Below are 15,723 nucleotides of genomic sequence, written 5' to 3'. Positions count from 1 at the left end.
CAGGTTTACCAAAGACTGTGTTAGGTCATGATGCAATTTGGGTCATTGTAGATAGATTAACAAAATCTGCTCACTTTCTACCTATTAACATTAGATTTTCCTTAGAAAAGTTAGCTCATTTGTACATAAAAGAAATTATCAAACTACATGGAGTACCTTTTAGTATAATTTCTGATAGAGACCCTCGATTTTGGGATAGCTTACAAAAAGCCTTGGGAACAAAAGTTAGGCTTAGTTCAGCTTATCACCCTCAAACTGATGGACAATCAGAAAGGACTATCCAATCTTTAGACGACTTGTTGAGAGCCTGTGTTTTAGAACAAACTGAAAGTTGGGAGAAATTTCTACCACTTATAGAGTTCACTTATAACAACAGTTTCCACTCAAGCATAGGAATGACTCCATATGAGGCTCTATATGGGAGAAGGTGTAGAACCCCGTTGTGTTGGTATGAGAATGGAAATTCCTTAGTTTTGGGTCCAGAGGTAATTCAACAAGCAACTGAGAAGATTAAAATGATCAGGGAAAAGATGAAAACTTCTCAAGATAGGCAGAAAAGTTACTATGATAAACGAAGGAAACCCCTTGAGTTTGAAGAAGGAGATCATGTTTTCTTGAAAGTTACACCTGTAACTGGGGTTGGTAGAGCTATCAAATCTAGGAAACTTACACCAAAATTCATAGGTCCTTATCAAATCCTTAAAAGAATTGGTTCTGTCGCATACCAAATAACAATAAATAACAATAAGTTAAAAATAACAATAAAAATAAAACAAAACAAATTATATATATATATATATATATTAGGAAAAATTATTGTAATTAAATAGGTGTGTATAAAAAAAATATATGAAGAATCTTTTAAAAGAAAAAAAAATATAGAAAAAAGAAGAAGAAGAAGAAGAAGAAGAGATAAGAAGAAAAGAAAAAAAAAGAAGAAAAAAGAAGATAAGATAAGATAAGATAAGAAGAAAAAAAAATCTAAAGAGATAAACATTATCTCTTAATTAATGAATGCAATGATTACTTAAAAGGATAAGCACATGGATGTTATATATATATAAAATGAAGGTTACGTGAGAAAGTGAGAAAGAAAGAAAGAAGGAAAAAAAGAAAGAAAGAAAAGGGGAGAGAGAAAGAAAGAAAGAAGAGAGAGAAAGAGAAAGAGAAATAGAAAGAAGAGAGAGAAAGTTTAAAACAAAGATTCAAAGAGATCCTAGTCCTCTACAAATATTATTAGTGTGCTCTTCAATCAATAAGGTAAGGGGGAGTGAGGTTAAGCTCTTATATATTAATCTTGATAAGCTCATGGGTTTTATACCAATCTTTTATTTATTTTGACTCATATATTATTCTATTTACCATCATTTAACTTATTTTCATTTATTATCCTCTTATATTTATTTTATTTAATCTCCAAATTATATATTGATCCTGTTTATTTACTTATTTTATTTAATCTCCAAATATGTATTGATCCTGTTTATTTATTTTATTTAATCTTTAGTTACGCACTGATCCTATTTATTTTATTTTATTTTATTTATCTCCAGTTACGTACTGGTCCTATTTATTTATTTTATTTTATTTTTATCTCCAGTTACGCACTGGTCCTATTTTTTATTTTATTTTATTTATCTTCAGTTACGCATTGGTCCTATTTATTTATTTTATTTTATTTATCTCCAGTTACGCACTGGTCCTATTTATTTATTTTATTTTATTTACCTTTAGTTACGCACTGGTCCTATTTATTTATTTTATTTTATTTATCTCCAGTTACGCACTGGTCCTGTTTATTTATTTTATTTTATTTATCTCCAGTTACGCAGGTCCTATTTATTTATTTTATTTTATTCATCTCCAGTTACGCACTGGTCCTATTTATTTATTTTATTTTATTTATCTCCAGTTACGCACTGGTCCTGTTTATTTATTTTATTTTATTTATCTCCAGTTACGCAGGTCCTATTTATTTATTTTATTTTATTTACCTCCAGTTACGCACTGGTCCTATTTATTTATTTTATTTTATTTTTATCTCCAGTTACGCACTGGTCCTATTTATTTATTTTATTTTATTTTTATCTCCAGTTACGCACTGGTCCTATTTATTTATTTTATTTTATTTTTATCTCCAGTTACGCACTGGTCCTATTTATTTATTTTATTTTTTTATTTATCTCCAGTTACGCACTGGTCCTGTTTATTTATTTTATTTTATTTATCTCCAGTTACGCACTGGTCCTGTTTATTTAGTTTATTTTATTTATCTCCAGTTACGCACTGGTCCTATTTATTTATTTTATTTTATTTTTATCTCCAGTTACGCACTGGTCCTATTTATTTATTTTATTTTTTATTTATCTCCAGTTACGCACTGGTCCTGTTTATTTATTTTATTTTATTTATCTCTAGTTACGCACTGGTCCTGTTTATTTAGTTTATTTTATTTATCTCCAGTTACGCACTGATCCTATTTATTTAATTTAATTTATCTCCAGTTATGCATTGGTCCTGTTTATTTATTTTATTTAATCTCCAATTACGTACTGGTCCTGTTTAATTTATACTTTTGTTTATTTATAACGTTCTTACCCTTATCTAATTATTTATTTAAAGTTCTTGCTTTGATTCTTATTTTATCATTATTTTTACAATTAAAAATAAATAAATGTGAAGTGAAAGTATATATTATTTTATTCAGTGAGCTTGGATGTAAGAAAATTGTATGTACATTTTATCGTTGTTTTATATTCTTTGTATAGTTTATACAATGACATGAATTGATAGTCATCACATTTAATGACCTTTGAAAATATCCAAGAGTATGTCAGTTAAGTAAGAGTTAAGTTTGGTTTCAATAAGTTGAGATTAAACCAGTGTCAAAGTGTTTGTATTTGGGAAGTCACAGTTTGGTACACTGCGGGATGAAAGGCAGGGACCATGGTGGGGTCTAAGGAAGTTTTACCAAGTAGGTGAATATCTGGATAGTTCAGAATAGCGCCCTGGACTAGGATATTCATAGGCCAAACTTGGGACTATCCGATACCTGCTCGGCATCGCCAAGGTTAGGTAGTGAGTATATATCTCTTTTGTGAGCCGATGAATGGCTAATATTCTCGAGAAAGAAATAATTATGATTGTACCAATATTTTATGAGAAATACTCAACTACCTAATCACTTCCCAAAGCAACTTTTGATGTTCAGATTGAATCATCAGAAGTGGAATATGGATCCATATGTCTGGTAAAACAAGATCAAGTTTGGTGGTTATAGGTCCAAATCTAGGCCCCCGGTGTCTGCATTGTTTGTTGAGTTTATTAAGATTGATATTTAAGGCTTATAAAGACCTCACTCCTTTCATATTTTTTCTTTCATATGTACCTGTTGCATGAGCAGAAGAGGAACTTGCTCAGTGAGAGTTGTTCGAGATATTATTGGTGGATCTTCTGAAGATTGACTCATGGATAATTTCTATTAATATCTTTAGGAGATGTTAAAAATATAGAAAATCTTCTATTCTGATGTAGGACTCTTAATATTTAACAAATATATATTTTTGTAATATTTCATGAACAATTACATAGATGCAAACTACATATATGAATATGAAGTTATGTTATTATTAATGTTCTCTCAAGGATAATCGTATGGAAAAAAAATTTGATTCCATATTTTTTTATCAAATAATAATTATTTAGTATAGTAGTCGGGGTGTCACAAGTTTCAGACACTAAATGTAAAACTTACCATATTACCTTACCATATTGTGTTTCAATAGTCCAGTCAGTAATAATGTACTCCAACCATCTATGTCCTCAATCCCAACAATCCCTACTCTAACACGTAATTATGAGTCGTGCCTGAAACCTTAGACTTAACAGAGTGACTAATGCCAATTTAAGTATTCTGTTCAGTACTCTAAGCCCTAACAATGTACTATTAGTAACTTGCTCACGGTTCTTTCTTCAAGGCTTGCGAGTATATTAATCCAACGCTTCCTCCCATGCCCCTAACAATTTAAATCCTTATACTCACTATCCCTATCCACTCACCTATCAATAATCAAATCATCTGATTTATCCCGACTTAAGCTTTCTTCTGGTTATGAACAACTCTCGTGCTCGATTATTCATGTGACCTAGTCAAACATGCTTGACCGCAGCATAATAAAACAACTCATGACCTCCTAGTTTCTCGACCCCAATTTCCTCTTAATGAACTAATTCTTCCCAGACCAATTCTCCAACCCCTCAGCATTCTTCTCGTCAACACGGTGAGGAAACTTCCGCGTTAGCGCCTGGCGGCAAGGTTCGTGCCGCCAGGCGGTACACCCCATCTGCCAATTCCAGGTTCCTTTCCAGAACCCACGCCCCTGCCAATTACCCTACTTTGATAATTCTCTTCGTTCTCCATTCAGGTTCCAACCACGTTCAGAGCAACCGAAATCTAGTCCTATAAATCATCAGTTCCTACGGCAGTTCATAACACTCCGCGTTCCATCATACCACAGGATATCACAGCGTTCGACCAAACAAGGATTTCATAGCCCTTTATCATATTGGCATTCTGCCCTATGGATTCTTACGATATAATGACTCAATTCCTCGTTCCTTCGTTGCAACTACATTTTCTCCCGATCAGAATCATTCCAGAACACAGAGAACACCAAAACCGAGCCCATTCCACTCGTGTCGCCTGGCGGGTATTCATCCCCGCCAGGCAGTTCATCAGGAAAAACCCAGAAATCATTATCAGTTTGCGTCGCCTGGCGGTATAAGGCATCACCACCAAGTGGTCCCTCGAGGTAACCCAGAAACCCTCTAATATAACATGAGTCGCCTGGCGGCTATGTGTAGTCCGCCAGGCGGTTTCTGGAAAATTCCCAGAAACCAGAAAAAAACGCAGAATTTAACAGAATCACACATCCAATTATCATGCTAATCATGCAATTATAATTACGAATAAATAAAATCAGAGACCAGCTCCCCTAACCTGGTTCCTTAGCTTAAATTTGCACAATTGATGAAGTTCTCCCTTGATCACCAATGGCCAACCTTGGTTTCCCTCAATTCTGCCTTCAACTCCCTCACGTCAGCCCCTCTCACTCACTCTTGCCTCTGTTTTTTCTAAGTCTAAGTTCAGCCTTCCAAAACCTTGCCTAAACTCCAACTTTTTCCTTTTAAACTAGTACTTTAGGTTACTTAAAATATTAAAACGAATTTAATTTCATTTACCTTTTAATAACTCTCTATCTCTCATCATGAATGGGAATGCAGCCGCCCCCCCTTGGCCGTACTGCTTCCCATGGCCTCTGTTAACCTTTCTCATTTCCCTCTAAAGTCACCATTAGCAAAATAAAAACAAGCATAATTTCCATTTAGCATTTCCAAGGTTTGAACCCATGACCCCTTTGTTACCACTCAAGTGCATAACCATTTCAACCAATCATGTTTCATGCTAACCATCACAATTCAAGCATCATATCATAACAGAACATGCTTTCATAGATTGAAATAATAATAATAACACAAAAAGTATCATGCATAGGACTCGAACCCAAGTCCTCTCACACAATCCAAGTGCTCTCAACCATATGAGCTAGCACTTTTCCATATCATATTAACCATAATTTAATGTCATAATTATTACCCCTCCCGTATTTATTAATTAATTATTTATTTAATTAATTAAATTCTACGGGTCTTACAACGATGAGCATGAGGTTGGGGTAAAGTGTGCCACCTATGATGGAAAGTTTGACATCTTGCACCATTGTTGAGGATTTGAAGGAAACGAGTAATAATTAAATTAGGGTTTCATGGAGAAGTTGGTAATGAAATGAAAGTTTTTATGTGTCAATTGTTCCAAACCCGACATAAAAAGTAGAAATTTTCTATGTCACTTGTATTTATGTCGATTATAGAACTAACGTAAAAAATTATTTTTTAATCGGTGTAAAAAGAAAGTCTTCCCTGCATTAGTCTAAATAAAAAATATTCAATCTAAAACCAAATTTGGAAAACAAAAAGGCAAAAGTACAAATTAATTAAATATATTTAAATCATCATAAAAATGGTAGTATAATATATTAAAGTTGAGTAACTGCCAATAAAGAAAAGACTATTACATTGTGTTCTTTTAGGAGAATTTACTGTTCATGTGGAATGGGAAGAGAGTATTAACAGGTGATCACCTTATTCTTTTGGGGTGAAAGAGGGTGATGTCAAGTGATGATTAGAGAAATTCATTTCAAATGCAATCCCATTGTCCATGGTGAGATTAGAGAGTGAAGCACTCCAATTTACGAAATTACCATTCTCATTTGTGCGGATTTTATCCACAAATATCCATGGGTACAAATTTTTTTGACATTCCTAATTATAGTAATTCTTAGTCGAAAAAAGGTAACAATGGACATAGTCTACCTTCGGTTCAATCAAATTTAAAATTTGTTGTCATTTCATTTGACAAAATTTAAAAGGTGCGTGGATTGTATACTTTATTCATTCAATAAAACTTCTTTGTTTGATTTTTCAACAAAGAAGAGTACAATGTAGGAGAATTCGAGGAATAACATTGCATAGTTATTCAAATTAAAGGTACAACATGAGAAAATTAATACACGAAGCTTGTGAGATTTTGAAAGATAGCATTACATTTTGGATTTGGTAGAAAATGCAGTGGTATCAAAGACTTTGAGGAAAAATCGTGTTCTTGGGATACAAAGCTTGGACTGCAAAATGGTTCCAATGGTAGCAATCAACTTCCTCTTCACTTCTGAATTTAAGCCACCCATTGAAACTATCTCAGCATATGCTGCTGGTTCCTTGTTACCTCCAAATGATATTGGCACTGAAGATTTCAGTATCACCATCACAAACTGCACAATTATGCTCACATTATGCACAAAATATATATGTAAGCCACATTAAATACCGCTAAGAAGTTAATTTTAGATAAATAATAAATTTTGTTAGGATAGATTCTAACTCATTACTCTGAAATATTAAGAAATAGACTTTAAATTAACTCAATTCTACAAAACTAACTTATAAATCATTATGAATTAGTCTTAACTCCAATTAATGTGACACTTTCAATAAATAATAATTAATACTAACATAAATATAAACTAGAAAAAGTGTTCCTCATACTATTTTTACATTACTTCCACACTTAATTTATTCGACTATTTAAAATATGAATTCCTCTAAAATATTATAATAAATTTAAGTTTAATTGATTGTTGTATTTATATATTATAAATTGATTTTATCTCTATTAAACGTGAAAATTCTAACCTATCCTCGTATATCAAACATCTTGTGTAAAATTAGATAACAATTATATGATAGATATAGTAAATTTTATTATAATAGACTCTAAATTCGATTTCGTATTAAAAGATAAATTTATATTTATTTCATCTTCTCGATTGTAAATCGAAAATTAATGTATTTATATACTTTAAAATGTTTCATAGGAAGAGAGAGAAATATAGTTATGGGAGCTAATTAATATTGTTGTGATATGAGAGGAAGATAGAGATTAATGGAGTGTCTATAATGACTTAATGACTAGCTTTCTAGATGTCAATTTCCATAAACAAATAAGAGTGGTATGTTGGTGGGTGTCCCACATGATTTAAAAGACACAAAGCTACTACCTCAGAAGTGCATTTCTAAACACACCACTTTTTCCACTACCATTCCCTTTTCACACATGATACTGACAGAACAAATTCGAAGAATCTTAGAGTGCGTTTTTTATCCCTAAATTATTTTCTATAAGGACATAGCTGTCGTACTATAAAAATTTATCATTTAAAATAAATTTGAGTATATATGTAATGGTTTAAAGTTAATTTAACTCATCGTTAAAACAAACACTTCTTGCGACATTCTATTATATATATACTTCAGAGTTCACAGAGCCGAATGATTTTAATTGTTGTTCAGGCCATACGTGGAAAATAACATTACTATTTTAATTGCCCTTCTCGTTATTGTTTATATGAACTAGTTGACAATTACAAATTAAGATCGAACAGTTAATTAATTCCCAGTTTCAAAGATTCTAAGTAGCCAAGATTTTGGTCCCATGATAACTAAAAGAATGATAAAAATTATTATAAATTATTTATGAATGTTTTCACTAACAACAAGCATCAATATGATAAGCGTCATGTGATAATATAGCATTTTTCTGTGAAAAGTTTTCAAGACACCAGATGAAAAACTGCGCCATGGTAAGAGTAGGTGAGTATTGTTTATACATGAAAATCTTTTACATGTAGCCTCAAATTTTGTTGAATTTAGAGGTAACTATAGTTTTATATGTCCTTCAGATTCAGATTGATTATAATCATCAACATAAATAGTTTACTGATAAAAACATGCTTTAATCAAAGCCCTGCATATGTTTTCAGCAAGGATTGTTGAAAACGAATGGGTTATGGAAGAACTTTTAATCAGTAAAAAAAACTGAGAGAAATGAAGTGATGATAAGTTCTTCAGTTGACATAGAAAGGGAGGGATATTAAGGTTTACAAATTACCTTTTCGGGTTTTCCGATGATTGTTGAGACAGCAGTGGTGGCTTCAGAAAAGACAGGGTTAGTGTCAACTCCATCTAAGTTAAGATTGGTGGTGATGCAAAGGCAAGGCATGTTCCTCTTTTTAATTTTCAAGGGCTCTATAAATATTGCTAGGTTGAGCCTATAAATATTGCAAGTTCCAAGCTATAATATATATATAAATATAACAATTGAGGAAGTTCAAGTGTATATCAAATAAAAAAGCACAAATAGTAAATCTCTCCTTAGTTTACACAACATATATATACTCTCATTTAAAGAAACCAATCTTATTACGTCACGTTCTACGATCTTAACACATAAACATTACTTTTCTTATAATAAATATTTTTATAAATTTTATGTATTATTAATTATTATTAATACTAACAATAATAATTCAATTAATAATGAATAAGTCAAACAGAAACTTAATAATTACTTAATTTTAATTAATAATATAATAAATTGTAATAATATATATATATATATATATATATATATATATATATATATATATATATATATATATAAAATAACAATTGAGGAAGCAGTAAATTTTTTGACAAAAGTTTAAAAAAGACATTCTCTCACTTAAAAGGAGAAACCAATTTCTCTATTTGGTAGTCTACAATCGCTACATGTAATTTAATCATCTACTTTCATTGTAATAAATATTTGGGTTAAATATATTTTTTCTCCCTTGATTTACAGTTAATTTTGGAATTAGTCAATTTCAAAACTTTAGACTAATTTAGTCATTCATCTTTGGAAATACGTGGATTTAGTCTTTTAATCAAATCTTGTTAAGTTTATTTGATTTCAAACGCGTTTCATAATATTATTTGACTTAACATTAAAGTAAAAATATGTCAAACATTATAAACAACTCAAATACAATCCTAAAATGCGTACGAAACATCAAATAAACCTAACAAAATTTGATTAAAATGACTAAATCCACGTATTTCGCAAGATGAAGGACTAAATTGGTCCAAAGTTTCGCAATGCACTAATTTCAAAATTCACTAAAAGTTAAAGGACCAAAAATATATTTAACCCTTTTTTTATATAATAGATCAAACTCAATTGTACCACGTGGGTGTATCCACCTATGAAGAGCCGATCAACGCCTGCACATCACTGCAAAAATCCCGCAGATGGTATCGAATGAGCGACACATCGAGCACCATGGCTCCAAATGTTGATAATATAAAATTATGAAACAGACAACTTTTCCTGGATGCAACGATCACTCTAAAGATCATGGAATTAAGTGTCAACGACTGGCTACCTACAGGCAATATCGAATGAGTGGTATGTCGAGCGTCAGAGCTTTACTTGTTGATCATATGGAATAATGCGTCAACGAACAGCTAGATCTCCCAAAATGTGGCGGTCACTTCGGAGATTATGAAATTATGTGTCAACAAACGGACTATTGTGTTGAACAGTTAACAACAAGTCAAGTTCAGGTTTGTTATAAATATGTCAGATACTTTTATGACTCAAGATCGATGTATGTCATGGCCAAACGACGTCTAAGACAAGTGAGTCAGCATGTAATTAAGGATAAATAGGTCAATAATGAGGTTTTTTAAGCAATTGGGTCTCAAATAGATTAATCAAAGACTCATATAGAAAACTATAAACAGAAGTCAAATGTAAGGCTGTTGAGACTTTTTGCTCACATTTATTATAACATTAATTGCCTTCACAGTTGTTTAAGTAGACATTAGACCCTTATACTCAAAACATCAAGCCCATCTAGCTCAGTTGGTAGAGCGCAAGGCTCTTAACCTTGTGGTCGTGGGTTTGAGTCCCACGGTGGGCGTCTAATTGTTTTGTTATGATTTTTAACATTATATTGTATTATAATGATTATTAATAATAATCATTTTTTTTATGTTTTGTTTATATCTAAAATATCACAAATTACATAACTATTTCAAAAGTAAAATAAACTAAATGAAATAATACGTTAAACTAATAATCAAATAATTAGTAAATATCATTCAATTATTAAACTATTGTTACATATTAAACTTGAAATTTGTGATGAAACATATTCAGATAACTATTTTTACATATACTTTGAATATATATATATATTAGAAAAGAAAAATAATCACAATGGAAAAGTAGAAGTGATCTAGAAAAAAATTCTTTTACATCAACAAATTCTACATATAGAATAAGGGTAAAATGCAAAATATATCCAATATAATTTCTTTTATGTGTGGTCTATTCCGTATTTTAAGAAGAATTTTGCAATGATGGATAAGGGAAAGTGTGTGCCTTCAAAAAGAATCGTTGCTTGTGTTTAGGGAACACCTTCACAGCTAGAAAATAGTTGTGTGGAAACACAATTTTTTGATGTATTTAGTATATTTTTTCAAAATTTGAACGGTTAATGGACATAATTTGGTGCGTGTAGTGCACTTACCCCACTACCAAACATTTTCAAACTCCTTATGAAAGAGAATAATTTATTTTCACGTGAAACCAAGCAAATCTTAGGAAATGCACTTTAGCTTTGTGGAAAATGTGACTTATGCAGTTTGTGCTTCCTTCCAAATGAAAAGGCCACGTCAAACACACTCACTTGGTGCATCTTCTGTTCTCCAATGGACTCCAACCACGTAACAAAGCTCAGTGTGATTTACTATTTCAGAAATAGGGAAACAAAGTTTGATTTTGCTCAAAATGAAAAGAAAATTTGGAATTTTATGTTGATGAGGGATGGAGAAACTAAAAACATTATCATCAATTATTCAAAGCATTCGATTTGATGTTTGAAAAAAAAATATTATTTCCTGTTTAGGGTAAAAGTTGTCCAACACATTTTAAATTAACATTTGAGCTGTTTATCCTATTTAATACATTATTAATGTTAGAAGTTTCACGTCGACTAGATATAAGGTCAATTTACAATATATAAGTGAGATGCATTCCTCACCTTACAAGCCGGTTTTGTGAGATTGTTAAAGTTGACTTCTAACATAATATCATAGGTAAATTAGAGTCTACCTTAGTAAATTTTCTTGGACATTATGTTCTACCCAATATTGAGTCGCTAACGAACCATCCACTAGGCTTAAAGCTCACTTCTAACAATTACTTTAATACCAATTGAAAAATATGTTTGACAAGTTAAAAACATTATATTTATTTATTTTTAAATTTTAATAATAAAAGCATATTAAAGTTTTAAATGACATCGGATAAAAATATATTTAACCCTAATTTAAAATACTAATAATTATATTCTGTTAAGATTTTAATTTGAATAACCATATGAATACAAAACCAAAATAAGAAATAACAATAAGATAATAGAACTGTAAACATTAATCAGGAGACATCCAAATCTTTGGCCAATACTTTGAGAGTACCAAAATTTTGGTTGAATTACTCTTTTGGTCCATTTTTTCATCCAAAAATGTCATATTAGTTATCTAGTTTTTTTAGTCTCAAATTGGTTACGATTTTTTTTAAAATCAATGCAATTTGATCATTTTATTTAAATTTCTTGAAACGAAGTAAGAATTTTTCATCAAAAACTAGGTTTATGTCAATTACATCAACAAAGAAAACTATCATTATTCACAACTTTAACTTTCACATAAACATTTTGATCCAATTCAAGAAATCTAACAAAAAAGAAGAGACCAAATTGCATCATTTTTTCAAAAATTGGACCAAATTAAAACTAAAAAAACAAAAAACAAACTAGTGGATCAACTTGATATTTTTAAGCTAAAATAAAAACTAAAAGAGTATTCCTACTCTTTTATATAAACTAGTAAAAACCATTTTTTTTATGACAATAAAAAGTAATAACATGTAAACTAGTAAAAACCATTTATTTATTATTGTTATTATTATAATTATTAAAATAAAATATAAATCATTTTTATGATTTTATTATAATTAATTTTAAGTTAAAAAATAATTAACTAAAAAGATGGTTAAATTAAATAAATGATCTCTCAAAAATAATATTAAAAAATAATTATTTTTATTTAAAAAATATTTAAAAGGTTAAATTAAAAAAATAAAGGTAGATAATAAAAAAAATTCTTATATATTAATATAAATATATAATTTTAGAATATCAAATATATAAACTTATTAAAAATCTTAAATTTTTAAAATATATATTTAAAATTATATAATAAATTATATAATTATAAAAAAATTTGGGGGGCAATGGCCCCCTTTTGTCACATCATAGTTTCGCCTTTGGAGACATCACCTTTATTTTTTTTTATCTTGGTTAGTTGCATTATCACTTAATAGATATAATAAACAACAGTTTTTAATCAATTTAAAAATGTGCTTAAACTTTTAATTGATTAAACCTAAAAGTATATTATTTTTTCTTTGAAAAATTGCTACTGTACACGTTGGTATGTGTGTAATTCCATCTATGTTATGCTCCACTCCTCATTGTTTATGGGCGGACGGTAAAAGTTGGAAAATAATTATTAGCTTTATGCAGGTTTTCTCTGTTTTTTGGAATATGTATGACCCACAAACTTTATAATGCATAACACAATAATCATACTATAAGAGAATTACTATTTATATGTCATTCATCTCTTAAAATTTTGTTGTTTAAATTTACTTATTCACCGTATATAACCATTAATTTTGAAGCAAATATTCTGAATAGTGAATAATTCTCTTAAGATAAAATAATTATAAATGTAAATAGGAAATTAAACCGATTATCTAAGAGTTGGTAGTATTTGTATTCTGTGATTCTTTTAAAAAAATTAAATTATGTTTTAAAACATTTGTTTTAATCAATACTTTTCAAATATTATATTTATCCCAAATTTTTAAACACTCAATAAATTCTCCCCTTTAGGATAAAAGTGTTTACTTTAAAACTCAAATGTGAGTATTTTCAAAAATAGGGACAAACCCCTATATTTATTGAAATATTCGATCTTCCATCCCATGGTAAAAAAAAAAAGAAAATGCTAGCTCTACTAGGAATTTAAAATTTGAATATTTCAAAATACAGAGACAAAAACTATTGGCACAAAAAGTTGAAGATTAAGATTACAATTGTAAATGCTTTTGTCTGATCATCCTTTAATAAACTGTGTTCTCTTCCATCATACTGAAAAAGAAAAGAGGTTATGTTAGCTTTTTTTTTTGTTCAGTCGAATATCTGAACTCTAGCAACAAGATTCAAATCTGCTATTATTTTACTTTTGAATAATCAAATTTTCAGTTTACATTATTATATATACCATGTTAAGTTGCAACAATAGCATATATTTGATAAGGAATGTACGGCATTGAACATCAGAATTGTGAAGTGACACTAGTGAACGAGGCTGATGGAAAAAGGAATATAATATATATATATATATATATATATATATATATATATATATATATATATATATATATATATATATATATATATATATATATATATATATATATATATATATATCATGTTATTTTATCGTGGTTTGGTTTTATTGTAAATTTTTGTTGATCGCGTAATTTGAAATTGGAATCATAGAAAATACTTTTTTTATTATCATTTCTTAAGAAAAAGAAATGATTGTACGACCCACAAAGAGCACCAATTGCTGTTCATATTGCAATTCCAACGTCCACACCAAATATATATATATATATATATATATATATATATATATATATATATATATATATATATATATATATATATAATAGATAAAAAAAGAAGGGAGTACATGAATGATTGAATTCAAACTCAAATTACGTTGGTGTTTGTGCTAAAGATTTTACTTTCTAACTGTGAGGATACCACTGTACCCAAAAATTGTGTGTAGTTTGGTTATAGTATTTAACTTTTGAAATTTCATCTTATAAAAAAAAAACTTTTGAAATTCATCTCATGAAAAAAACTTTTGAAATTCTTCTAATTTCCTCTAGGACCAGCAAAATATAGCTCTTATATGCTATTGCTGAACTAATGAAAAACTTATGTGAAACTTTCTGTTTTGCTTATGGGTCTCATGGTCTCCTTCTTAAGAAATATGCAATAAGCAATCTTTATACCGAACCCTCAAACCACACCAGTGATTTAATTTTGATGATATTCCACATATTTATGCCATCCATTTGTACAATTTGTGTGTCTATTTAGTTGCATAGCATTAGCATAATAAATTATTTCGAAAATTGTTAATTGTTAGTTTTATATTAGTCAATAAAGTTTAATTTACGATCTTTCCTACTCTTCCTTCTAAATATCATTAAACCAATCTTATTTTTTCAAGTTGTTAACAAAAGAGATGGAAATCACGACCTTTTCCTCCATTCTCTTTCTTCTAACCACCAGACCATCTTATATTTCTTAAAATTTAAGATTTCCAAAATTTAAGATTTATTTATGGTTTATGCAACAAGTGTATTCAAATATTTTTTTCTTTTACTTGTCGGAATATGCAACACGTTTTTTTGTGTGATTTTTAACGACAATTCAAGAACAACCATTGTAGTTCTAAAGTTATCATTGTAAAATAACGACAATGATTCTTTTAACCGTTATCATTTTTGTCAAACTAATAATAAGAATGACATCTATGACGGTCAAATAGTCAGTAGAGAACTCTTTCAATCATCATGGAAAATTTATTTTACAAGGATTTTGATATTTTAAAAAAGTTTTTCCTTGACAAACTTTTTGATAAACTCTTTTTTACAAGCCACGTCAAACTTTTCTCTTCGTTTCTCTGTTCACACCAAATATTTCTTTTATTTAATGAGATGCTATCACATTTATATTATTAAAACGTTGTCAAAATCAATTTCTTAAAAAATAATTTTCGTATGAAATAATATCACCAAAAAAATCACCGCTCGCCACTAGGCGCAAACCACAAACAACAACCTCAACAATCCAAAAACTCCCCAGCACGAATACACTCATTGAGAACATTTATTTACACAATACTAGTATATCCAAAATTTTGAAATTATGGGTTGCAGGTTGAAGAAAACATGGGGTAGAAGAAAGTGCCCAATAGCAAGAGTCCAATTTTCTTGAGACAGTTGTAGTTTTGCGATTTGGGCTTTCTGGAGGGAGTAAAAACAATAATTAATAAAAGATAATAATACATTTTTTA

The 15,723-nt window shown here is 29.4% G+C and overlaps 1 protein-coding gene and 1 non-coding gene across 2 annotated transcripts; one reads left to right on the top strand and one right to left on the bottom strand.

The window, feature by feature from the left end:
- Window positions 1-6,480: 6,480 nt before the first annotated feature.
- Window positions 6,481-8,793, bottom strand: LOC114184157 (macrophage migration inhibitory factor homolog). The gene is made up of 2 exons (XM_028071416.1): window positions 8,564-8,793; window positions 6,481-6,887 (listed from the first exon to the last, which is right to left on the bottom strand). Exons 1-2 carry the CDS (start codon window positions 8,672-8,674, stop codon window positions 6,660-6,662), a joined length of 339 nt encoding a protein of 112 aa, XP_027927217.1. The 5' UTR covers window positions 8,675-8,793; the 3' UTR covers window positions 6,481-6,659.
- Window positions 8,794-10,342: 1,549 nt separating this feature from the next.
- On the top strand, window positions 10,343-10,415 carry TRNAK-CUU. Its single transcript has one exon. It is a non-coding gene; the product is annotated as a tRNA-Lys (tRNA).
- The last annotated feature ends 5,308 nt before the right edge of the window (window positions 10,416-15,723 follow it).

Source organism: Vigna unguiculata, chromosome 5 (assembly GCF_004118075.2).
Source record: "Vigna unguiculata cultivar IT97K-499-35 chromosome 5, ASM411807v1, whole genome shotgun sequence".
Classification (NCBI taxonomy): domain Eukaryota; kingdom Viridiplantae; phylum Streptophyta; class Magnoliopsida; order Fabales; family Fabaceae; genus Vigna; species Vigna unguiculata.
This window is presented reverse-complemented; position numbering and strand designations above follow the sequence as displayed.